Source organism: Hyla sarda, chromosome 4, assembly GCF_029499605.1.
Source record: "Hyla sarda isolate aHylSar1 chromosome 4, aHylSar1.hap1, whole genome shotgun sequence".
NCBI lineage: Eukaryota > Metazoa > Chordata > Amphibia > Anura > Hylidae > Hyla > Hyla sarda.
In genome coordinates this window covers 323,243,802-323,271,158 of record NC_079192.1, presented here as the reverse complement: position 1 = coordinate 323,271,158, position 27,357 = coordinate 323,243,802, and the positions used below count along the sequence as shown (strand labels likewise).

General features: G+C 41.1%; 1 protein-coding gene across 2 annotated transcripts; it reads left to right on the top strand.

The window, feature by feature from the left end:
• LOC130367053 (uncharacterized) lies at nt 1-27,357 on the top strand. Of its 2 annotated transcripts, XM_056569427.1 has the most exons (10): nt 1-88; nt 6,202-6,266; nt 6,591-6,656; nt 8,478-8,540; nt 13,913-13,966; nt 16,035-16,091; nt 16,628-16,702; nt 23,678-23,743; nt 24,027-25,162; nt 27,190-27,357. In XM_056569427.1, the coding sequence occupies exons 1-9, from the start codon at nt 40-42 to the stop codon at nt 25,137-25,139; spliced, it is 1,608 nt and encodes a 535-aa protein (XP_056425402.1). In that variant the 5' UTR covers nt 1-39; the 3' UTR covers nt 25,140-25,162; nt 27,190-27,357. The 2 variants fall into 2 exon arrangements, with proteins under 2 accessions (XP_056425402.1, XP_056425403.1); XM_056569428.1 differs by lacking the exons at nt 1-88; nt 6,202-6,266; nt 6,591-6,656; ... (1 more) ...; nt 13,913-13,966; nt 16,035-16,091 and adding an exon at nt 16,311-16,518.

The following is a 27,357-nucleotide window of genomic DNA, read 5'->3' as shown; positions in this document are numbered from 1 at the left end:
GTACGTTAAGTAAAAATCTTAAAACCAATTACTGCAACTATGAAGATCGCCATCTTTTTCCTGCTCGTGGGTTTAAGCAGCTGTTTTGGTAAGATATCTCTTCTATTTTATCAGCTATATGAATGCAACATTATCTGAGGAAGTGGTAAGCACTAAGCAACATATACTGCAGATTTGGAGTTGAAAATATTCTGACTCTAGATATCTAGATGAGTAAAACGTGATTGATCGTCTAATGATAGAAGTGAGCACTGTCATTTGCACACTTAATGATACAATCATATGGACACTGTTTATTGTCTCTGCATAGTGTATGGTAGTTGTATTTGTCACGTATTCTAATAACATTTAGTGTGCACATCAAAGCCATACAATATATCATTTTCACACCCAGGACCATTTGAAGGAATTTGGGGGCCCCAAGCAAAATGGACATGGAGCCCCCCCCCCCCCTTGATGTTCACGCACGTCACGCTCTAGGGCCGGCATCAGGACGTAGTATCGCCGGCCCTTGAATGATGGGAGCGCGACGTGAGCGAACGTCGATACGAGGCCCCCACATTAGGTGCAGCACAGTTCCCCCCACGTTAGGAGCCGCACAGTTCCCCCAATGTTAATTGCGGCACAGTTCCCCCCACATTAGGTGCAGCAGAGTTCCCCCCACATTAGGTTCAGGAGAGTTCCCCCACATTAGGTGCAGCAGAGTTCTCCCCACATTAGGCTAGCAGTGTTCCCCCACATTAGGTGCAGTATAGTTCCCCCACATTAGGTGCAGTATAGTCCCCCACATTATGTGCAGTATAGCTCCCCACATTAGGTGCAGTATAGTCTCCCACATTAGGTGCAGTATAGTTCCCCCACATTAGGCAGTATAGTTCACCACATTAGGTGCAGTATAGTTCTCCACATTAGGTTGGCAGTATAGTTTACCACATATTAGGTGCAGTATAGTTCCCCACATTAGGTGCAGTATAGTTCTCCACATTAGGTTGGCAGTATAGTTTACCACACATTAGGTGCAGTATAGTTCCCCACATTAGGTGCAGTATAGTTCTCCCTACATTAGGCTATAGTTCCCCCACATTAGGTGCAGTATAGTCCCCCCACATTAGGTGCAGTATAGTTCCCCCACATTAGGTGCAGTATAGTCCCCCCACATTAGGTGTAGTATGTTCCCCCACAGACATATAGCCTCCAGTCATACAGTATATGGCTGGAGGCTGTATGCCTGTTTACTGCCCTACTTCAGTGCTCCAACCACTGGTCCGGCCACCATAGCAGTATGTCCCGGGACTGGAGGAGCGGTGGTCGGAGCACTGAAGCTGATGTGCCGCAGGTCACTTACCAAGCTGGCCAGCGCATGTCCTGTTCGCTGCTCCGCTCCTCCGCGTTGCTTTCCAATGGGTGCACGCACGGTTCCCCCCCCCCTGGATCCGCCACTGCATGCATTATATACACACACAATACACTGTACACATTGCATACTGTACATGCATGCTTCATACACACACACATACTGTACACATTGCATACTGTATATGCATCATACACACAACATACTGTACACATTACATACTGTACATGCATGCTCCATACACACACAGATACTGTACACATTACATACTGTACATGCATCATACACACACACTACACATTACATACTGTACATGCATGCTTCATACACACACAACACACTGTATACATTACATACTGTACATGCATGCTTCATACACACATACTGTACACATTACATACTGTACACATTACATACAGTACATGCATGCTTCATACACACAACATACTGTACACATTACATACTGTACATGCATGATTCATACACACACAGATACTGTACACATTACATACTGTACATGCATGCTTCATACACACAACATACTGTACACATTACATACTGTACATGCTTCAGACACACACATACTGTACACATTACATACTGTACATGCATGCTTCATACACACACACACACTGTACACATTACATACTGTACATGCATCATACACACACACTACACATTACATACTGTACATGCATGCTTCATACACACACAACACACTGTATATATTACATACTGTACATGCATGCTTCATACACACATACTGTACACATTGCATACTGTACATGCATCATACACACAACATACTGTACACATTACATACTGTACATACTTCATACACACACAATGCACTGTACACATTACATACTGTACATGCATGCTTCATACACACACATACTGTACACATTACATACTGTACATGCATGCTTCATACACACACGTACTGTACACATTACATACTGTACATGCATGCTTCATACACACACAGATACTGTACACATTACATATTATACATGCATTCTTCATACACACATACTGTACACATTACGTACTGTACATGCATGCTTCACACACACACACACACACACACACACCCTGTACACATTACATACTGTACATGCATCATACACACATACTGTACACATTACATACTATACATGCATCATACACACACACTGTACACATTACATACTGTACATGCATCATACACACACACTGTACCCATTACATACTGTAAATGCATCATACACATACTGTACACATTACATACTGCACATGCATCATACACACACACTGTACACATTACATAATGTACATGCATGCTTCACACACACACACACACACTGTACACATTACATACTGTACATGCATTATATACACACAACACACATACTGCACACATTACATACTGTACATGAATCCTTCATACACACACACATACTGCACACATTACATACTCTACATACATGCATCATACACACACATACTGTACACATTACATAATATACATGCTTCATACACACACATACTGTACACATTACATACTATACATGCATCATAGACACACATACTGTACACATTACATACTATACATGAATCATACACACATTCTGTACACATTACATACTATACATGCATGCTTCATACACACACATATTGTACACATTACATACTGTACATGCATCATACACACACATACTGTACACATTACATACTGTACATGCATCATACACACACATACTGCACACATTACATACTGTACATGCATAATACACACACAACACACTGTACACATTACATACTGTACATGCATCATACACACATACTGTACACATTACATACTATACATGCATGCTTCATACACACACACTGTACACATTACATACTGTACATGCTTCATACACACATACTGTACACATTACATACTGTACATGCATCATACACACACACACACACTGTACACTTTACATACTGTACATGCTTCATACACACATACTGTACACATTACATACTGTACATGCATTATACATACAACACACATACTGTACACATTACATACTATACATGCTTCATACACACGCAGATAGAATAGATCAGTGTTTCCCAACCAGGATGCCTACAGAGGTTGCTAAACTACAACTCCCAGCATGCCCAGACAGCCTTTGGCTGTCCGGGCATGCTGGGAGTTGTAGTTTTGCAACAACTGGAGGCACCCTGGTTGGGAAACACTGGTATAGATACACACATGCACTTTACATCCACAGTAGTAACACACACACAGGCACAGTACATAGACATACACATATGTACACACATATATATATCCACACACACACACGCTTATACACATATATATATACAGGCAGGGACACCTACTATAGTCAGGCCCCATGTTGTACAGCCTCTGCGGTCTCCATTCCTCACAGCTCTCTCCTCCCCCTCCCCTCCCCCTCCTCCTGCTCAGACAGCTGAAGGCTGAGAGAAGAGTCCGGGGCTGAGGGAAGATACCAAGTGCAGCGGGGGTGGGGAGCATGATTGTGGTGAGGTGAGAAGAACTCCAAAGGTGCAAATGAGTTTATTTAAAAAAAAATGTCAGGCATTTGGGGGCCCTCTTGTTTGACTGGGTGCCTGGGGTCCGGCGCTCAAACTCCAAGAGCCTGATTGTTAATCCGGCCCTGGTAATGGGGGGAATTGCCCCGTCGCTACAGGACGGGCAAGCACTGGCTGTGCTCGGGGGCCCCCCAGCCAGTTCGGGGCCCCAACAATTGCTTGGTTTGCCTGTCCTGTAGCGACGGGCCTGTTCACACCATATGGTACTAAAAGAGAGGCACAAAACTTTTACAATGTGTAGGTATCGATAAGGTACACTGTCTCAAACACTCTTTTCCAGGCCAGCACATTTTGCGGCTGTTGCTGCAAGGGGTTCATTTAACCCCATTCACTCAGTCTCAGATATCTTCCAGTCCAGTTGAACTGAACAGGGGACAATTTCCCCAGTGGCTGGACTCTCAATGTTCAGCTTGTTATACACTATTCTATGGAAGGTGAATAACATTTGAAGTTGAAAATGCCTCTTTTACTGCATCCAGCAGCCAAAGGGTTGAGTATTTAAATAAAGACTATGGATTACTGTATACAAAAAGAAAAATTAAAAAGTTTTAAAGCTTTAATAGAAAAGGTGCATTATTTACCAAAATAAAAAAGATACAAAAATAGGATGACATGAAAATAAGCAAAAAGGTTATAAAATAAACAGGAAAATAACAGAAATAGTGGAGGAAGTACAAGAGAGCTGTTTGTTGTCCTTTAAAGGGGTTGTGTGGGCAGTATTTTTTATTTTATAATCACACTAACAAAGGTGGTTAAGACAAAAAATTACATATATTTACCTTCCTTGCTCCTCTGCTTCTACCGATATCCTGGAGCTCAAGTCCCTGCTGCACAGCACATCCTGGTTTGTAGACTTAATGTCACAGGCCTGCTCAGCCAATCACTGGCTGAGACAGGACACTACTGTGGCATTTGATCAGCTGAGCAGACACGTGGCATCATGTGTGTCACTTATCACTTCTATGAGAATTATAATAAAATATAAAATAAAATAAATAAAAATTATCTCTTCTGGTTCCTTTTTCCCCTCAACAGTCCATGTTGCAATAACATTTCTTACATAGTTCAAAGGATTTTATTTTCTTTAAAAGTTATCTTAGCTGTTGCCAAATATGTACAATCGGTATATTTTTCAATATGAACACTTAAACAAAATGGGATGGCTGATTTTTTTTAAAAAATTCTATTAAGTTCTTTAAAAACAATGCAGCATAAAGTACAATTAGAAGATAAATTAATCCATTAAAGGGTACCTCTCATCAAAAAAACTTTTGATATATTATAGATTAATGTATGCAGAATAACTTTACAATTGCATGTTATTAAAAAAATATGCTTCTTTCTATTTAATTTTCCACTTTGAAGAAATTACCACTAGGGTCCCTACCAGTCCTGGCAGCAAGCATTTCAGACTCATGCTGGAGTCCTAAACACTACGAGCTGCCAGTCTGCTTTGTTCACAAAGGAGAACACTCAGAGCTGCCTGCCTGCTTTGTTCACAGCCTGTTTGGCTGTGAACAAAGCAGGCTGGCAGCTCTGAGTGTTTAGGACTCCAGCATGAGTCAGAAATGCTTGCTTACAGGACTGATCGGGAAAAATACAATAGAAAAAAAGCATATTTTTCGTTAACATGCTATTGGAAAGTTATTCAACATTCATTAATCTAAAATATATCAAAAGTTTATTTGATGAGAGGTATCCTTTAATTAAAAATAGGACATATTATTATTATTATTATTATATTCTGAAAAACAAAGACAACCAGCTGACGTGCAGAGTTTATTATTTACTAAAAAAAAATATGTGCCTGTTCTACACAGGATTTGGATATCTGGGAATGCTGGGAGTTGCAGTTCTGCAACAGCTGGCAACACACTGTTTGTAGGAGCTGGCCCAAGCGCTGAACGAGCAGCGCTGATGTCACCATGCCCAAAGCCAGGATAGTAACCCTGCCCATGCCCATGGCTACAAATTTGCATATTGAGAAAAATAGAGATAATAGAGGAAAGGAGCGATTGATCCGGGCATGGTGAGTATCACTTTAATCAGTGTCACCAGCACTACCAGGCAGTATTACTGGTTAGTGCGGGTGACTCTGCTGACAGTTCTCCTTTAAGCATCTGCTTTGGTAAGATATCTCCCCTATTTTATTTATCAGCTATATGAATACAACATGGATAAGTGCTAGTGGATGGTAATAGGGCCTAAATAATGTAATTTATTTATTTTTTTTTCAGTTTCTGCAAATTTCATAGATGATCCGGATAGTGGTGGCCTAGAGTCATGCCCTGGAAGGATTACAGTAAGAATATATTTCCTTCTTTAAGGAAACTTTTTTTTTTTTTTGCTTGTTTGTTTGTAACTTTTTACTAGTGAATATGAAATTCTTTAAATAGGTTGCAAAATTACTCAAAATTAAAATGCATTTCATTTTATAAATTACAAAGCACAATTTAAGAGTAATAATTTTATTAGATTTCTGCTTACAAGAACAATGTAGGCCTTTGGTATTGAGGTATCATTAAAGTCATGTCTGCATTATTAAAGGATCCTTTCCCATGTCAGATGCCAGACAGCCTATGTTTAGGGGAAACAGAATGATACATTATTCTTATTTTTGTTTCAGCAAGACCAAGGTCGAACTTTGGCCACAATGATTGTTATATTGATTCAAAAAAATGAATATGTGAAGGTAATTTCAGCTTTTTATTATTTAACTTGTTTTACTGTACCTTTACTGTATGTATCTATCTATTTATCTAGCAAAGTGATCTCACCGCAGCACATAGTCCGATTCAAAGTGAAAAAAGTGCTTTTATTCTATGATTTAAAAAAGTATTTAAAAAAAAATAGCAGCGATGTTTCAACTGGCTCACCCAGTCATTATCAAGGCTTGATAATGACTGGGTGAGTCAGTTGAAACATTGCTGCTATTTTTGTGAAACACTTGCTTTATAAATCATGGAATAAAAGCACTTTTTTCACTTTGAATTGGACTGTGTGCTGCGGATAGATCCCTTTGCTATTACCAATGTGGTGTCATCCTCGATCAGGACTCGAGAAGCTCCTCTGCACCGGACACCTTTTCTTCATTTTACCTGATTGTGCTGCTTTTCTACATTTTCTCTCTATCTACCTATCTATCTCTCATATCTATCTATCTTATATCTATCTATCATCTATCTTTCTCATATCTATCTATCATCTATCTATCTCATATCTATCTATCTATTTCACATCTATCTATCTCATATCTATCTAATATTTATCTATCTATCTACCTATCTCATATCTATCTACCTATCTCATATCTATCTATCTACCTATCTCATATCTATCTGATATATATCTATCTCATATCTTTCTATCTATCTATCTATCTATCTATCTATCTATCTCATATCTATCTATCTTATATCTATCTATCAGATATCCAAAAAGGAAGGTTGCCGCAGCACTCTTGGTCAAAAAATGGAGGCTCTTATCACACTTTTTGATCAGAACATGTCCCTCATCCACTACGCGGAGGTGGCCTCGTTTCGAATGGGACCCTAACACTCATTCTACTCACCTCTGCTGGACATGTGTCCTCAGACTGGGTGACATGCAGGATCCACTATAAACTTAAAAACCTCCAGTGAAACAGGGAGGTGTGCACAGCTAGAGAGGGTGCCACTCTCCCTAACTTGCATAGCAAAAACACAAAAAAGAAAAATAGCCAGCACAAATACCTAATACATGGGTGCACGCTGCTGTGGCAAATACAAAGTATACAAAAAAGAAGGCTGCAGCAGCACTCTTGGTCAAAAAAATTGAGGCTCTTAGAGCACTTTTGATCAAACGTGTCCCCCATCCACCACGCGGAGTGGAGGATGCAACCTTCTTTTTTGTATACTTTGTATTTGCCACAGCAGCGTGCACCCATGTATTAGGTAGTTGTGCTGGCTATTTTTCTTTTTTGTGTTTTTGCTATGCAAGTTAGGGGGAGTGGCACCCTCTCTAGCTGTGCACCCCTCCCTGTTTCACTGGAGGTTTTTAAATGGATAGTGGATCCTGCATGTCACCCAGTCAGAGGCCATATGCCCAGCAGAGGTGAGTAGATTAAGCATTTTAGGGTCCCAACCGACTAGAGGCCACCTCCGCCTGGTGGATGGGGGGACACGAAAAGTGCGCTAAGAGCCTAAATATTTTGACTGAGAGTGCTGCTGCAACCTTCATTTTTGTTTACTTTGTATTTGCCACAGCAGCGTGCACACGTGTATTAGGTAGTATTGCTGGCTATTTTTCTTTTTTTTTCTTTTTTGTGTTTATCTATCAAATATGTATCTATTTATCTGTCGATAATAATCACACTGGAAAAATTTTACTGTAAAGACATTTATACACAATTGTGTAACTTTTAGAAATAAAAAATTTACAAAGTTGAAACCTTTCTCTGATGTTCTGTACGTTGCTTCCAGCCGTCACAGCTCTGTTGTCTCTTTGTCTTATTCATTATTTCTCTATCTTCTAGCAAAGAGGCCTGCAAAATTCGCCTCTAAAGATATGTATTCTGGATACTGCCTTCTCTATTGTGGTAAAGTGAATCTAAACTTTCAACATACTAGACCATGCAGCCTTAGGCTCATTTATTTCTAGTGCAAATTCCCATTTAAATGTACCTTTATATATCACTATGTATATAAGGTGAACAATATATTCATCAGATAACCAATACTGAAAGAAGTGTGTAGTTTGTTTTACAACTATATGAGGATGTTTTTTTGTTGTAAAGACTCTAAGGCTACGGTCTCGCAGCGCTAACGCAGCGTATTTCGTGCTGCGTAGTGAGAAATATGCTATGTATTCTGCACTGAGCATACACACAGGGATAGCCGGCAGCCCAGCCACCAAACCTCACTGAACTCACAGGACTGCCGCCGGCTAGCCCTGTGTGTATATTCTGTGCAGAATTTGCAGTATATTTCCCACTGTACAGCACATTTTGCGCAGTGTGAAATACCTGGGTCCATAGCCTAAAAATACATTTGTTTTCCAAGTAATAAGACTATCATTGAAAAAAACTAAACATATATATGCATTCTTAACCGCTTAAATGGGAACTCAGGTGGAAAAAATGCTTTCAAATCAACTGGCTCCAGAAAGTTAAACAGAGTTGTAAATTACTTCTATTTAAAAATATCAACCATTCCAGTACTTATCAGCTGCTGTATTCTACAGATACAGTGGTCCCTCAACATACGATGCTAATCCGTTCCAAATGGACCATCGTTTATTGAAACGATCGTGTGTTGAGGGATCCGTGCAATGTAAAGTATAGGACAATGGTCTACAACCTGGGGACCTCAAGATGTTGCAAAACTACAACACCCAGCATGCCTGGACAGCCAACGGCTGTCCGGGCATGCTGGGTTTTGTAGTTTTGCAACATCTGGAGGTCCACAGGTTGTAGACCACTGTTAGAAGTTGTACTCACCTGTCCCCGCCGCTCCGGACCGTCACCGCTCGTCACCGCTGCCTGGGATGTCGCCGTCCATCGCTGTCGCCGCGTCCCCGAGGTGTCCCCGACGCTCCGGCAAGGCCTCTGCTTCCCCGGCATCCTCGCTCTCCGTCGCCGCCATCACGTTGCTGCGCACGCTGCTCCTATTGGATGACGGGACGGCGTGTGCAGCGACGTGATGACATCGATGGAGAGAGCCGACGATGCAGGGGAGCCCGAAGAGGACGCGCCGGAGCCCCGAGGACAGGTAAGTGATCGTCAGCGGACCACACGGGACACCGTAAACGGCTATCCAGCGGCAGCTGAAGCAGTCAGTGCTGCCGGACAGCCGTATATGCGATGGCCCCGACATACAAAAGCATCGTATGTTGATGCTGCCTTAAACATGCGATGGCCTCTAAGAGGCCATCACATGTTGAAATTATCGTATGTCTGGGCCATTGTAGGTCGAGGGGGTCACTGTATATGAGAACTACAGAGAAATGTATGAAGTTATTTTCTGTCTGACCACAGTGCTCTCTGCTGACACCTCTGTCCGTGTCAGGAACTGTCCAGAGCCGGAGAGGTTTGTTATGAGGATTTGCTTCTAATTTGGACAGTTCCTCTGCTCTCTGCTGACACCTCTGTCCACGTCAGGAACTGTCCAGAGCCGGAGAGGTTTGCTATGACGATTTGCTTCTAATTTGGACAGTTCCTGACACGGACAGAGCAGAGAGCACTATAGTCAGACTGGAAGTATTTTTTCTCTGTAGTATACAGAAGCTAATACGTACTGGAAGGATTAAGATCATTTTAATAGAAATAATTAATAGAAGTAATTTACTGTTTAACTTTCTGGCACCAGTTGATTTGAAAATATTTATTTTCCACTTGTTTCCACCGGAGTTCCCCTTTAAGGACGCCATCTGTTTTTACCTTAATGACCAATCCCAATTTTTCAAATCTGTCCTGTGTCTCTTTAAGTTGTAATAACTCTAATATTCTTTTACTTAGCGACAAGATACTGAGATAGTTTTTCTGTGACATATTGTACTTTATATTAGTGGTAAATCTTTGTTGATTCATGCAGCATTTTTTGTGAAAAACTCCAAAATATTGTGAAAAATTTGAACATTTCTGTTTTTTTTTTTTTTATGGCATTCACTGTATGGTTAACCCAATTTATCTAGTTTTTTTTATGTTCTTTTTCCTTTTCTCAACTAAATCCTTTTTATCCCCTTTTTTGTGCTGCCATGTTTTGACCATAACTTTTTAAAGACATTACAGACGTGGCAATACCTATGTATGTATAGGTTTGGCCTTTTTTATTTTTTGGGTGATAATATAGGATTTTTTTGGGAAAGGGATATATTTTTTTTTTTTACACTTTATTGATTTATTTAACCTCTTAAGGACCCAGGGCGTACCTGTATGCCCTGAGTCCGCTCCCGATCTATAACGTGGGGCCACGGCATCATAGCGGGTCTGGCCCGGCCTCTAACAATAATAGCGCGTGGCATTGATCGGGTTGCCGCACGCTATTAACCCTTTAGACGTGGCGTTCAAAGTTGAACGCCACGTCTAAAATGAAAGTGAAACCATGCCGGTTAGCTCAGGGAGCTGTTCGGGATAGCCGCAGTGAAATCGCGGCATCCCGAATAGCTTACAGGACAGCTGGAGGGTCCCTACCTGCCTCCTTGCTGTCCGATCGCTGAATGACTGCTCAGTGCCTGAGATCCAGGCATGAGCAGTCAAGTGGCAGAATCATCGACCACTGGTTTCTTATGAGAAAACAGTGAGCAATGATAAAGATCAGTGTGTGCAGTGTTATAGGTCCCTATGGGAGCTATAACACTGCAAAAAAAAAGTGAATAAAGATCATTTAACCCCTCCCCTATTAAAAGTTTGAATCGCCCCCCTTTTCCATAAAAAAAAATAAACAGTGTAAATAAAAATAAAAATAAACATATGTGGTATGGCAGCGTGCAGAAATGTCCGAATTATAAAAATATATCATTAATGAAACCGCTCGGTAAATGGCATGCGCGCAAAAAATTCCAAAGTCCAAAATTGTGCATTTTTGGTCCCTTTTTATATCATGAAAAAATGAATAAATCAATAAGATAAATAAGTCCTATCAATGAAAAATGGTACCGCTAAAAACTTCAGATCATGGCGCAAAAAATGAGCCCTCATACCGCCCCATACACGTAAAAATAAAAAAGTTATAGGGGTCAGAAGATGACAATTTTAAACATATACATTTTCCTGCATGTAGTTTTGATTTTTTCCAGAAGTACAACAATATCAAACCTACATAAGTAGGGTATCATTTTAATCGTATGGACCTACAGAATAAAAAGAAGGTGTCATTTTTACCGAAAAATTTACTATGCAGAAACGGAAGCCCCCAAAACTTACAAAATGGCATTTTTTTTTCAATTTTGTCTCACATAGATTTTTTTTTTCGTTCCGCCGTAGATTTTTGGGTAAAATGACTGATGTCATTACAAAGTAGAATTGGTGGCGCAAAAAATAAGCCATCATATAGTTTTTTAGGTGAAAGATTGAAAGAGTTATGATTTTTTAAAGGTAAGGGGGAAAAAACGAAAATGCAAAAATGGAAAAACCCCGGGTCCTTAAGAGGTTAAAAACCTTTTATTTTTTTACTTTTCACTTTTTATAGGTTTTACTATGCTTCAGTACATCTGTACTGCAGCACAGTATAACAGTCAGAACTACCCTGACTAACAGCCTGTGCGATCCAGCCTATGGCTGGACCTCACAGGCTGCCATACTAGGCAGACAGGAGGCCATTAGCTGGTCAGTGATGTCACAATACACACAGTGAAGTCACAGTACAGGTATAATACCTAGTGATGTCACAGTACAGGGATAATACACACAGTGATGTCACAGTACCAGGATAACACACACAGTGATGTCACAGTACAGGGATAATATGCAAAGTGACGTCACAGGGCAGGGATAATCTATTCAGTGATATCACAGTACAGTGGATAATACTCAGTGATGTCACAGTATAATCATAATATACTCACTGATATCATAGTACAGGGATAATACACAGTGACATCACAGTACAGTATGTTGATTTGTTTTCATGATGGAACGCAGTGGGTCCGCACTATATGTTTTAGGTCCCTAGCACAGCCCCTGAACAAACCCCTGTCAGTTCTTTATTCTTACCCCCTCCCCTTATTTCCACCCACAGAGACTCCACATGATCATTTTCCTCACCTATGTCCTCGTACAGAATGGGCCTTAGACAAGATTTAATGTGCAAGCAAACCCCTCCCCCTTTCTTTTTTTTATGGTCATATCTGAACAGACTGTAACCCTGTACATTAACTGTCCAGTCATAGCTCACATTCAGCCATGTCTGAAACGATGCAGGATGTGGATCCACTGACCTGTGAGGCCGATGACTTGGGCCATATCGGGGAGCGGAGTTTAAGGTGCCGCTGGTCTTCACCAGAGCCCGCAGCAAGGCTGGATGAGCTTGCTGCGGCAGGCTGCACCCAGGTCACTACCCCCGATATGACTCAACCACACAGGTGGCTGGGCGAAGCGAGGTACAGTAGAATGAGGCAGAGGTGTAGTCGGACTTAGCAGAAGGTCAAGGCAGGCGACAAGGTGGCGTAGTCAAGAAACGTAGAGGAAAGGTCTAATACACGGGCAAACAACAGACTTAGGAACACTTAATCTCAGGCTATGGGGCACTGAAGATCCGGCAGGGAAGAGGGGGAGGTGCAGGAACTTATAGAGTGGGGCCAGGTGTAGGACATATTTATGGGCATACTGGCCATTTAAATTTTAGAGCTCCAGCGCTCGCGCGCGCGCGCCTAATAGACGGGGACAGGTGCACCAGAGCTGAGACAGACCGGAGACAGCAGGGAAGCGAGGAGGTGACGTGCTGGGATTTGCATGCGGGCGCGTCCCACAATGCGAATCCCAGCCCCGACGGCAGTAGCAGGAGATGGGGCCATGGCATGAAGAGGTTATGGGAAATGTTGGGTTTCAGCAATCCTGATCCTTTGCTCCCATGGTTAAGCCATTGCCAGATGAACACAATGGAGGCTTATTCCTCTCAGCCGATTAAAATATATGTGAACATGAGCATTCAGACAACAGTTCTAGTATGTGTGTATGGTCACCGTAAAAAACAACATATAAAACTCCATAGCTTCTATTAGTGATTGTTAAAACTTTATTGCTTCCTGGATTTCGCTAACAGAGTAGAATGGGTTATATAACATGAATATAACTGCTTTATATGGAACACATGGATAGAATATTAAAGTTCTCAGAAGAGGGATTTATTGAACCTTTCTACAATTGGTGATGACTATTGCAACAACATACTGTATGTGCTCTTATCCCCATTTACAAAATACTAGAAATATGTTACTTTGTCATTCACTAAAAGTATTATTTTTCCATTGTAGAGACTGGTGGCTAGCTACAAGCAATGTGATATCAACATTATTGTTCAAGAATTGGTAAAGTATTGTTTAATGCTATATTGTGATATAATTTGGGCTGTGGGTCTGAAGTATGTAGAAGTGAACTAACACACTTCCCTCTAGGTTCCATTCCAACAATTGGCTTTCAAATATCCTTATTTTGAAAATTATCTGTGAAGAAGTGTAGTGTAGATAAAGTCTATTCATGTTTTAATAATCTTCTTAACCCCTTACCAAGATCTGCTGTTTTTTATGACTCTGCCCAGAAGCACCTTCCACAACAAACATATGGTGATATGGTGATGGCGCAGGCTAAGAATCTTTAACATACATTCAACACCCTGCTACAATGGCCAGGACCAAAGATAACTACAATCCCACACTTTAGTTTACATTACTATGTCATGCAGATGGTTCAAATGTTTTTTTTTTTTATGTCTAGCTTCTGTATTTGATTCATTAATCCCTCTGTACTGCTGCTCGCTTATTCTGACATCCACTGCTCAGGAAGAGGTGCGTCTGAGGCAAGCACTGAGCCCGCCCACACTCACCATACATTCACTTACTCTTGAGTTTGCATTATGTTACATCAGTGTGTCCCAACCAGTGTGCCTCCAGCTGTTGCAAAACTACAACTCCCAGCATGCCCGGAAAGCCATAGTCTGTATGGGCATGCTGGGTGCTGGAAGTTGTAGTTTTGCAACAGCTGGAGCCACACTGGTTGGTAAACACGGATGTAACATAATGTGTGTGCGGTTCCGATGCATATGAAACATGTAATACTTTGACAGGGCAATATAGGGATCCTCAACCTACCCCCATACTCCGGTACAAAAAAAAAAAACCAAAAATAACAAAAAAAATACTCAGCTTGTCTCACGCAGCGATCTTGAGCAGCTGGCCCGTGTCCTGTCTTCTCCACACAGGCGCCGGAGAGTGACATCATCAGGGGCAGAGGTCATGGCCTGCTTTGAACCATATGTGCAAGTGTGCATACAGTTCAGAGCGGTGCTGGCAGCATATAGTTTAGTACAGGTTTTAGTATTTACAGTTTAGTATTTCATTTAATTATGTTTTTCTTTTTTGTAAAATGGGAAAATAAAGGAGATATTATTTTTATTAGTTGAGGGGATTTATATAATTTTAGAGACTTTTTTATTTTTAATTTTATACTTTTTAAGTCCCCCATTGAGGACTTTTATATGCAATCATTAAATTGCATTCACAGTGAGGTTGGTAATCAACCGGTACAGCCTGGCTACATCCGTGACTCTGTGATTGGCGGTAGGAGGCAGGTAAGGGGATCGTCCTCCACCATTTTTGTTCATTGAACCCCACCATCACATTGCAGGGGTTCGATTAGCCACACTGAGCTAGCCGGGAACTTTTACTTAAACTTTAAACAACCTGAAAGCAGCCGACACTCAGTTCCTGCACTCACTTACTTTATGCTCCAGGGCGTACATTTAAAGGGGTTATCCAGGAAAAAAACTTTTTTTTATATATCAACTGGCTCCAGAAAGTTAAACAGATTTGTAAATTACTTCTATTAAAAAATCTTAATCCTTTCAGTACTTATGAGCTTCTGAAGTTTAGGTTGTTCTTTTCTGTCTAAGTAATCTCTGATGACACGTGTCTCGGGAACCGCCCAGTTTAGAAGAGGTTTGCTATGGGAATTTGCTTCTAAACTGGGCGTTTCCCGAGACACGTGTCATCAGAGATTACTTAGACAGAAAAGAACAACCTTAACTTCAGAAGCTCATAAGTACTGAAAGGATTAAGATTTTTTAATAGAAGTAATTTACAAATCTGTTTAACTTTCTGGAGCCAGTTGATATATAGAAAAAAGTTGTTTCCTGGAATACCCCTTTAAGCCCTGGTGCGTTAAGTCCCAGATGTCAAGGGTGTACATTTATGCCCTGCATCCTTAAAAGGTTATATGCATCCTAAACACTTATATGCATTCTAAAATTGGACCATTAAAAAAAAAAAAAAAAAACTCATCATACAGCTACTGTGATTAAAAAAAAACTACTGAAATGAAAAAAAATAAAAAGTTGATGTTTCTAAGACAAAAATGTGTTTTTATTTATGTTCCTTACAGTTGAATAACCTGGATGTTGACAGTGGTACTAAAGAAATGGTCAGGCAAGCTTTGTTGGTAATGTAGTTTTTCTAATTCCTCCTTATTTTCATTATTTTTATTAATATGCTTTGATATGCAGATACTTTTCATCTGAGACGTATTTGCCCAGATTTATCAAACTGTGTGAGAGAAAAAGTGGAGTAATTTTCCCACAGCAACCAATCACAGCTCAGCTTTCACTTTACCAGAGCTTGTTAGCTGAGCTGTGATTGGTTGCTGTGGGAATTCTGGCACTCAGTGAAGAGCCCGTGCTGCAGATGGCATGCGCTTCATTTATTTCTTTAGGAGTGCCAAAAAGACCTGAGTACCCAAGAACTGCAAATTACATATAAAGCATGCAATGCTGAAATATTATATACAAGTTATATAGTGGACAGAAATAGTGCTGCTCCTCATGTACGCACACAGGGCAGCTTATTCTGAAACTCAACTGAAACGACAGGTACGCTTTAAGTATATAATTCACCTGTTCATCTATTTCCAAATATATTTGCTGCTACATTGCTTGTTTGTCCTCTGGTATACTATAATAAAATATTTATCTATTACAGAGAAATCAGCCTGAGCTAGCTGCATCATTCAGCGCAGATATGAGTGTACTTATCCGGGCCGTATGTCTCTTAGTGGTAATTTACATATTTGTTTATTTTGAAATTAGTATTATATAGTAGCAAAACATATTCTGTATAAGTGCATAATAACTGTATAAGTGCTGTGAGGGTGAAGGACTCCGATGAAGAGAGATAGGGGCTGGTGCTTCTAAAAGATAATTGGGGGCATTTATCATTGTGTTTAGAGCTGTTTTGTGTGTAGATTTGTCTCTATTTGGACGTGGCGCTGCACCCCAGGCAATTTTTTTGTGTCTTTTTGGTTTACAACTTTAAAAAAAAAAAAAAAAAAAAAAGAGTATCTGTACAGGGTTAGTTAAGCAGCTGTTAAGGGTTAGTCTTGTGCAGTATTAATGCATTTATCAACTGCAACTTTCGCAAAAAGTTGCTAAAACCAACAAAAATTCTACACCAGCCCAGACTTAGTGAAGCTTTTTGGTTTATGTGAAGAGTGAAATTTCAGAAAATGTGTATCCTCCATAAAATTTATCAAATGCCCTGTGACCATTTAATAAATTTGTCCGAGTCACAAACACAAAAAAAAAACCACGCAAAAAAAAAAGAGCGAAAAAATTTACTACATCACACATATCTTAGTAAATGCTTTTTTTCTTACTTCTAACAAGTGGAACTAAACAATCCTGGATCTGGGAGAAAAAAAAATAATTAATATGACAACCAGGTTATGGTTCCCTAAGGCTGGGTTCGCACTACGGAATTTCCAATTCCGCTGCACAGTAAACACTACGGAATTTCTGCGGCAGGCATTTCGCTCCAAAAAGACGGAATCCGCTCAGCAGAGGTTGCCATCTATAGGGACAGCAATGTCCCCTCAGTCCTAGCATCGACTGATTGAGTCGGCCTTGGCCGAACTCAGAATCTCCAGCCAGATTTTGTCCAGCTGGATATTTTGAAGTGTGAACCCAACCTTACTCTAACCTCTAACGGTCATAGGGGCTTAAAGACCAGAATAAGGTTCGAGGTACACTGTAACTGGTGAAATATTAGTAACTCCAAACATTATGTGGTAAAATATAGGGGGACAGTTATCAAGGTAATTAGAGCCTTTTTTTTTTGCTTCCTCTGGGTGTTTTCATGTGCAACTAAGCATTTTTTGCGACTTTTGTGGATAAGCAAAAAGACAGCCTTATCTAAGCAATTTTGAGTTTTCACTTTTGCTGTGGTCACATATTTATGATGTGCGATTGTCGCACATAAGCAAAAAAAAGTCACAAACCTTTTTACAAAAGTCGCAAGTCCACTCCAGGACCTGACCTGGAGTTCAAAACTCCCTTACGTGAGCAAATAAAAAAAAAATATGTCGCAAAAAAGTCTCACTGCGACTTGTGTTTTGCTTATGTTCTCCAAATTTATCAATCCTCTGTGTTAGTGTGTTAAATACTGTATGTAGCACATAAGCAAAACTAAAGCAAAAAATGACTTCAGAACATGCTTACCAAAGCAAACAACGATAAATGTCCCCCATAGAGATTTGGATTATCTGGGGGAAAAAAAAAACAGTTTTGTCTTTGGCTTCTTTCACACTAATGTTATGTTCCTGCATTTTGACAGGCTGCTGAAAGAGGTCATGAAAAATATACAAAATAACTGAACATAACGGATGCTAATGGATGACCAATGTCCGATATTTTAACAGGCATTTTGTGTAAATAACGAGCATGTTCCATCCGTTATCACCCACCATTATAGTCCGTTATTACCCAGCATTATAGTCCGTTATTTTATGTCCCTTATTTTATTTCCATGTGACTTCCCGGTTGTGATGCTGTTCTGAGCATGCGCAGTACAAATAACGGCTCATAATGAACGTTAAAATAACGGGCACTAACTGATGTCAATTGTGAACATCCATAGACTGCAAAGTTGAAATTCCACTGTTATTTTGTGTCCGTTATTCCACTGTTATTTTGTGTCCGTTATTCCACTGTAAAATTTTTTACAAAATGTAATGCATGCACCGTCTTTTGTACCGTCAAAAATAACGTCCGTTAGTCGTAACGGGACATAACTGGTGCTGAAGGATGGTCAAAAAATCCCATTTACATGAATGGGATATTTTGACGGCCGTTTTAGGGACTTTCAGATGGGAGCTCATGACAGGAGTTTTTACTGGTGATCAACGGTTGTGTGAAAGGGGCCTAAGAATATACTCCTAAATTGCGGTATTATGCATGTAAAAGAATGATCCTCAGAGAACTTTTGTATCACACATAACACGAATTTCATGATAGATAGATAGATAGATAGATAGCAAAAGAGGAGATTCCCACAGCACACATTGGGGTGAAAAAAACTTTACTGCTTTATTCTATATAAAAGTGTTTCACAGCATGCAACGTTTTTCACTCGCCAGGACCGATGATATAACATTGTATAGACTCCATTACACACGCCAGCGTGGTCTAAAACCACTGTGCATACGCAGCCTCACTATCACACAAAGAGTCGGAAGCACAGCAGAACAGGCAGCCAATCCACAGTATGCATCAGCGTCACCATGGTGAACGCTAACTGGCATGCGCAGTTCAGAATGAACAATCTAAGCAGCCATCTTAGTTATGGTACGTATAACCCACTTATATGTGCATCTATCTGGCTCATAGGGCATATGCAGGACACTGACAACAGATCGCTACCAACGTCCCTTCTTCAGCTCAATATCCATCCACACCTATAAAACCCTCACGGTCTTTAACGTTTTAAGGACTGAGCCCTTTTTCACCTTAAGGACTCGGCCATTTTTTGCAATTCTGACCACTGTCACTTTAGACATTAATAACTCTGGAATGCTTTTAGTTATCATTCTGATTCCGAGATTGTTTTTTCATGACATATTCTACTTTAACACAGTGATAAAATTTTGTGGTAACTTGCATCCTTTCTTGGTGAAAAATCCTAAAATTTGATGAAACATTTGAAAATTTTGCATTTTTCTAACTGTGAAGCTCTCTGCTTGTAAGGAAAATGGATAATCCCCCCAAAAATTTTAAATTCACATTTACAATATGTCTACTTTATGTTTGCATCATAAAATTGACGTGTTTTTACTTTTGGAAGACACCAGAGGGCCTCAAAGTTCAGCAGCAATTTTCCAGTTTTTCACAAAATTTTGAAACCAGTTTTTTTTCAGGGACCAGTTCAGGTTTGAAGTGGATTTGAAGGGTCTTCATATTAGAAATACCCCACAAATGACCCCATTATAAAAACTGCACCCCCCAAAGTATTCAAAATGACATTCAGTCAGCGTTTTAACCCTTTAGGTGTTTCACAGGAATAGCAGCAAAGTGAAGGAGAAAATTCACAATCTTCATTTTTTACACTCGCATGTTCTTGTAGAACCAATTTTAGAATTTTTGCAAGGGGTAAAAAGGAGAAAATTTTTACTTGTATTTGAAACCCAATTTTTCTCGAGTAAGCACATACGTCATATGTCTATGTTAATTGTTCGGCGGGCGCAGAAGAGGGCTCAGAAGGGAAGGAGCGACAAATGGTTTTTGGGGGGCATGTCACCTTTAGGAAGCCCCTATGGTGCCAGAACAGCAAAAAAAAAACACATGGCATACCATTTTGGAAACTAGACCCCTCGGGGAACATAACAAGGGGTAAAGTGAACCTTAATACCCCACAGGTGATTCACGACTTTTGCATATGTAAAAAAAAAAAAAAAAAAATCTCCTAAAATGCTTGGTTTCCCAAAAGTTTTACATTTTTAAAAAGGGTAATAGCAGAAATTACCCCTCAGAATTTGAAGCCCAATTTCTCCCGATTCAGAAAACACCCCATATGGGGGTGAAAAGTGCTCTGCTGGTGCGCTCAAGGTCTCAGAAGAAAAGGAGTCACATTTGGCTTTTTGAAAGCAAATTTTGCTCTAGGGGCATGCCGCATTTAGGAAGCCCCTATGGTGCCTGGACAGAAAAAAAAAAACACATGGCATACTATTTTGGAAACTAGACCCCTCGGGGAACATAATAAGGGGTTAAGTGAACCTTAATACCCCACAGGTGTTTCACGACTTTTGCATATGTAAAAAAAAAATATGTAACACAATTTCTCCCGAGTACGTAACCCTATATGTGACCCTAAACTGTTGCCTTGAAATACGACAGGGCTCCAAAGTGAGAGCGCCATGCGCATTTGAGGCCTAAATTAGGGATTGCATAGGGGTGGACATAAGGGTATTCTATGCCAGTGATTCCCAAACAGGGTGCCTCCAGCTGTTGTAAAACTCCCAGCATGCCTGGACAGTCAGTGGCTGTCTGGTAATACTGGGAGTAGTTGTTTTGCAACAGCTGGAGGCTTCGTTTTGGAAACCGTGGCGTACCAGACGTTTTTCATTTTTATTGGGGAGGGGAGGGGGGCTGTGTAGGGGTATGTGTATATGTAGTGTTTTTTACTTTTTATTTTATTTTGTGTTAGTGTAGTGTAGTGTAGTGTTTTAGGGTACAGTCGCACGGGCGGAGGTTCACAGTAGTTTCTCGCTGGCAGTTTGAGCTGCTGCAGAAAATTTGCCGCAGCTCAAACTTGCAGCCGGATACTTACTGTAAACCTCCGCCCATGTGAGTGTACCCTGTACGTTCACATTGGGGGGGGGGGAGAAACATCCAGTTGTTGCAAAACTACAACTCCCAGCATATACTGTCTATCAGTGCATGCTGGGAGTTGTAGTTTTGCAACAGCTGGAGGCACACTGGTTGTTTTGCAACCAGTGTGCCTTCAGCTGTTGCAAAAACTACAACCCCCAGCATGTACGGACAGCGGAAGGGCATGCTGGGTCTTGTAGTTATGCAACAGCTGGAGGCATACTACTTTGGCTGGGGATGCTACTTAACTCAGTGTTTCACAACCAGTGTTCCTTCAGCTGTTGCAAAACTACAACTCTCAGCAGTCACCGACAGCCAACGGGCATGCTGGGAGTTGTAGTTATGCAACCAGCAGATGCACTACTACAATTCCCAGTATGCACTTTAGCTGATTGTGCAAGCTGGGAGTTGTAGTTATACAACAGCTGAAGGTACACTTTTCCATAGAAAAAATGTGCCTCCAGCTGTTGCAAAACTATAAGTCCCAGCATGCCCATAAGGGAATGCTGGGAGTTGTGGTGGTCTGCCTCCTGCTGTTGCATAACTACAGCTTCCAGCATGCCCTTTTTGCAGGAGGCTGTCACTCACCTCCTGCTGCTGCTCCGGGCACAGGTCAATCCCGCCGCCGCTGCTCCTTGGGCCCCGATCCCAACATTGACGCCGGGGATCAGGGTCCCCAGCTCCCGGGGTCCACGTCCCGCACCCGCTCACGTGCTCTGGAAGAGGGGCGGAGCGGGTTGCGGGAGTGACACCCGCAGCAGGTGCCCTGATTGGTCGGCCGGTAAACCGACCGACGAATCAGGGCGATCGTGAGGTGGCACCAGTGCCACCTCACCCCTGCAGGCTCTGGCTGTTCGGGGCCGTCAGCGATCTGCGGCCATCGCCGACATGGGGGGTCATCATGGTGGGCCGACCTGGGCGATATTCCGCGATGCCTGCTGAATGATTTCAGCAGGCATCGGGCACCGGCTCCCCTCCGGCTAGCGGCGGGGGGCCGGGATTTGACAGGACGTACTCAAACGTCCTGAGTCCTTAAGGACTCGGAAAAGGGGCTGTTTGAGTACGTCCTGCGTCCTTAAGGGGTTAAAACACACATGACTGAGCCCAATTAGCTGTGCTATCACCCAGATGGACGTGAAATAGAAAAATAAATAAAAATGAAAAAATAACTAAATAAAAAATGTAATAATTTAAAATAACATATAAAGAAATAGAAAATAAAAAATAAAATAAAGATAGAAATTATTGCCTATTCAGCTTTATCTCCCCACTATTAATACTATTACAGAAACTATTTCAGATTATAACATATTATCTTACTTATAAAAGTGCCACATATACAAAATAAATCCTTATGTATATGTGACACTTTTATTTATAAAATAATGTTATAATCTGTAATATTTTCTGTATTCGTATTGATAGTGGGGAGATAAAGCTGAATAGGCAACAATTTCTTTCTTTATATTATTTTTAATTTCTTTCTATATATAAATTATTTATTTTTGTATTTCTTTTTTCTTTTGTTTCATTTTTTTTTTGTATTTCACATCCATCTGTGTGATGGAATGGCTAATCGGGCTCAGGAATGTGTGTTTTAAGGACCCCTGAGAGTTTTATAGGTGTGGATGGATATTGAGCTGAAGAAGGGACATTGGTAGCGATCTGTTGTCAGTGTCCTGAATTTGTGTTCACAATGTCAGATATGTCTGCTGTTATGTTGTAGAGATGTTTGCTGCCTCCATTTCCTGCATTGATATGTGCTTTGAAAAAGATGTGTGTTTGTGGAGCCCGGCTTTATCTCATGGATCGGACGTTCAGTACTCTTTATCTAGAGCAAGGCCGACGTTCCTGGCTGCATATGCCCTATGAGCCAGATAGATGCACATATAAGTGGGTTATACTTACCATAACTAAGATGGGTGCGCAGATTGTTCATTCTGAACTGCGCATGCCTGTTTGTGTTCACCATGGTGACCCTGATGCATACTGCATATTGGCTGCCTGTTCCACTGTACTTACGACTCTTAGTGCGATAGTGAGGCTGCGTATGCACAGTGGTTTTAGACCACACTGGCATGAGTAATGGAGTCTATACAGTGTTATATCATAGGTCTTGGTGAGTGATGTTTCCATGCCCCTAATATTTTTTTTGCTGTCTGAAGTTGGAATTCCTTACCTGGATTCAGTTCCTGCTGTTCTTCTTGATTTTTTTTTGTTTTAGATAGATTGATGTGCTGCAGTCAACATTCTGGTAGATAGATAGATAGATAGATAGATAGATACAAAGAAAACAGAGTTTACTCCAAAGTTAGGGATAATGGCAAATAGTTAAAATTAATCTTCAAAAAATAATCATAGAATTTTATGTGGTTTTCTTTTTGTCTTCCAGGATAGGCTTGCTGCTGCAGATGGCTTTATCCTTAGTGACATAATAAATGACATTCTTCCTAATTTGGTAACTGCTCTTTTATGTTACATACTTTATTCTTAATGCTGTATATACATGTGTCCCCTATGGATGATGAATCTTTCTAAATTGAACATCATTCATGATTTACACTTAGATTGGTATAACTATAACTAGCTATAATATTGAAGGTAGATTTGTCAATGATAAAACACAACAAGAAAACAACAGTACTCCTCCTTTATTTTCTACTGTATGTCAAGATGTATTAAAAAAAAATACATATTACAGTTACAAACAAATTTTATTTATATATCTTTCTTTGTTACAGGCTGGTTTTCTTGGTTCCCTTATGAATGCAGTTACAAATACTCTTGGCTCAGCCCTTAATGTAGTTTTTAGCCTTGTTAACAATGCTGGTAGATTAGTGTCTTCTGTCGCTAATGTAGCTACTGGTCTTGTTGATAATCTTGTGGGTGCTGTTACTGGTGGTGGTTCAGGCGGTGGACTTATTGGTGGTATTCTGGGTGGCGGTTCAGGCGGTGGACTTCTAGATGGTTTAACTGGTGGTGGTTCAGGCGGTGGACTTATTGGTGGTATTCTGGGTGGCGGTTCAGGCGGTGGACTTCTAGATGGTTTAACTGGTGGTGGTTCAGGCAGTGGACTTGTGAGTGGTGTTCTGGGTGGAGGTTCAGGCGGTGGACTTCTAGGTGGTTTAACTGGTGGTGGTTCAGGCAGTGGACTTGTGAGTGGTGTTCTGGGTGGCGGTTCAGGCGGTGGACTTGGGGGTGGTTTAACTGGTGGTGGTTCAGGTGGTGGATATGTGAGTGGTTCAGGCAGTGGACTTGGGGGTGGTTTAACTGGTGGTGTATATGTGAGTGGTTCAGGCGATGGACTTGGGGGTGGTTTAACCGGTGGTGGGTCAGCTGGTGGATATGTGAGTGGCTCAGGCGGTGGACTTGGGGGTGGTTTAACTGGTGGTAGTTCAGGTGGGGGATATGTGAGTGGTTCAGGTGGTGGACTTGGAGGAGGGTTAACTGGTGGTGGTTCAGGTGGTAGATATGTGAGTGGTTCAGGCGTTGGATTTGGGGGTGGTTTAACTGGTGGTAGTTCAGGTAGCGGATATATGAGTGGTTCAGGTGGTGGACTTGGGGGTGGTTTAACTGGTAGTGGTTCAGGTGGTGGATATGTGAGTGGTTCAGGCGGTGGACTTGGGGGAGGGTTAACTGGTGGTGGTTCAGGTGGTGGATATGTCAGTGGCTCAGGCGGTGGATTTGGGGGTGGTTTAACTGGTGGTAGTTCAGGTGGTGGATATGTGAGTGGTTCAGGCGGTGGATTTGGGAATGGTGGCAATTTGGGCGGAGGAATTGGGGGTGGTTTAACTGGTGGGGGTTCAGGCGGGGGTGGACTTATTAGCAATGTTCTTGGTAGCTTCTTAGGTTAAATCATCATTCCTCCTGATTACAGGTAAAAAAAATTTTTGGCTTTAATACTTTTAAACGCATGAAACATGTATACAAATAAACAATATTGACCAGCAATGATATTTATTTATTTATTTATTCTTTCTCTTCCACCTTCTACTTCATATAAAATCAAATAACTAATATTTTGAACCATACATGAAAAATGTCTCACATGCTAAACCAGAATATGGCTCAAATTTTAGTTAGTCAAAGAGGCACACTCAACATTTGAGGTCTAAATGCATGTACTATAACCAGGTAAACATATGTTGTGTGATTGATCAACCACAAAAGAGGAAAAGCATTGCCGAAGGAGTGACATATATTCCCACCACAGTATAGTAGGCACATAGTACTGAAAAATATATACACACAGTATGTAGTATACCTAGTATCTTCTCAACACAGCCAGAAACCAGACTAGGCGTCACTATGTAAGAATGATTAAAGGAGTAGTGCAGTGAAATCTAACTTATCCCCGATCCAAAGGATAGGGGATAAGTTATAGATCGCTCAGGGTCCAACTGCTGGAATCCCCCGTTTTCTCCTGAACGGGGACCCAGCAGTCTGCCGGAAGCAACGGCTCCGACCCCTGCAGGAAGTCACGGCCGACATGCCTCCTCCATGTATCTCTATGGCATACATGCTGGGGGCGGGTCATCTGCCCCTCTGTGCGGGGGTTGGCATGCCCCCATCCAGCCGACTGCCGGGGCCCCATTCAGGAGATTGGGGGGGGTCCCAATGGTCAGACCAACTCCCCGCGCGATCTATAACTTATCCCCTTTCCTTTGGATGGGGGATAAGTTATATTTCACTACAGAACTCCTTTAACCCTTCTGTTGATTTTTTAATATTAGAAATGTCTAACTGATGTTACACATTTTAAGAGTGTTTGAGTTGTTCTGCATCATTAACCTCAAGAACTCTTATCAGGGACCAATAATACCCTGCTTTTATCCCCACTGGAAAACTTAATTTTTATTAGAGTACTGTAAAATTCTAGAACAAAACACGATAATGTTAAAATCACCAATGTGCAAAATGGAAACATCCGTAGCGCCACACTATTGCAAAACTCCTACAGTGGTACTGCGGAATATAGATTGCACAGCATTCCTGGCCTCACTACCTACAGTGCAGATTATCTAAGATGCCTACGCTAGTGGAACTGTCCTCTGTTGAACAGTATTTTATTTATTGTGAAGCGTTTCTGACCTCTATATGGTATGTTATTGTTTGTGGCCGCAGTCCAACCAACAACTAGATGCACATTGACAAGAAAAGAATTTAAAACATACACACAACTAGCCCCCTGACATGTTTTGCTCCTCAGAGCTTCATCAGAGGACTGGGCTAATGCATACAGCACCTTTATAAATTAACAATGCAATGCCATAACCTTGCATTGACCACTATAAGCAAACCAGTAATCGCTTGTAAAAGTTCCCTAGGAGGACTTAAAGGGGTACTCTGCCCCTAGACATCTTATCCCCTATCCAAAGGATGGGGGATAAGATGTCAGACCCCGCTATCATTACGGCGATCCCGGTACCCCCAGGATTGCCGCTGTGGCACCCCGCTATCATTACTGCACAGAGCGAGTTCGCTCTGTGCGTAATGACGGGCGATACAGGGGACGGAGCAGCGTGATGTCATAGCTCCACCCCTCGTGACATCACGGTCCGCCGCCTTAATGCAAGTCTATGGAACGAACTCGCTCTGTGCAGTAATGATAGCAGGATGCCACAGCGGCGATCCCGGGGGTCACCAGCAGCGGGACCCCGGCGATCTGACATCTTATCCCCTATCCTTTGGATATGGGATAAGATATCTAGGGGCGGAGTACCCCTTTAAGTCTAAAAAAAAGTTTTTAAAAATATAAAAAAGCCTCTTCCCTAATAAATGTTATATTTACCTCTCTTTTCTCAACGTATTTTTGAATCAGATACTGTACAATATTTTGTGTAATAAAAATGCAGTGCTTTATAATACTGAATAAGATAAACTGAAATTATTTATATATTTCAGGCACCTCAGTAATTTTTTTCACCAAGAAAAAGAAGTGGACTACAATGAGTCTATCCTCTAATAACCAGAATATTTTTTTTTCTTTTACAAAATATAATGTTGTTTCTTCTATACAACTGTGAATGGTTTGCTTTCTCTGATTTTGAATATAACCAAATGAATAAAATA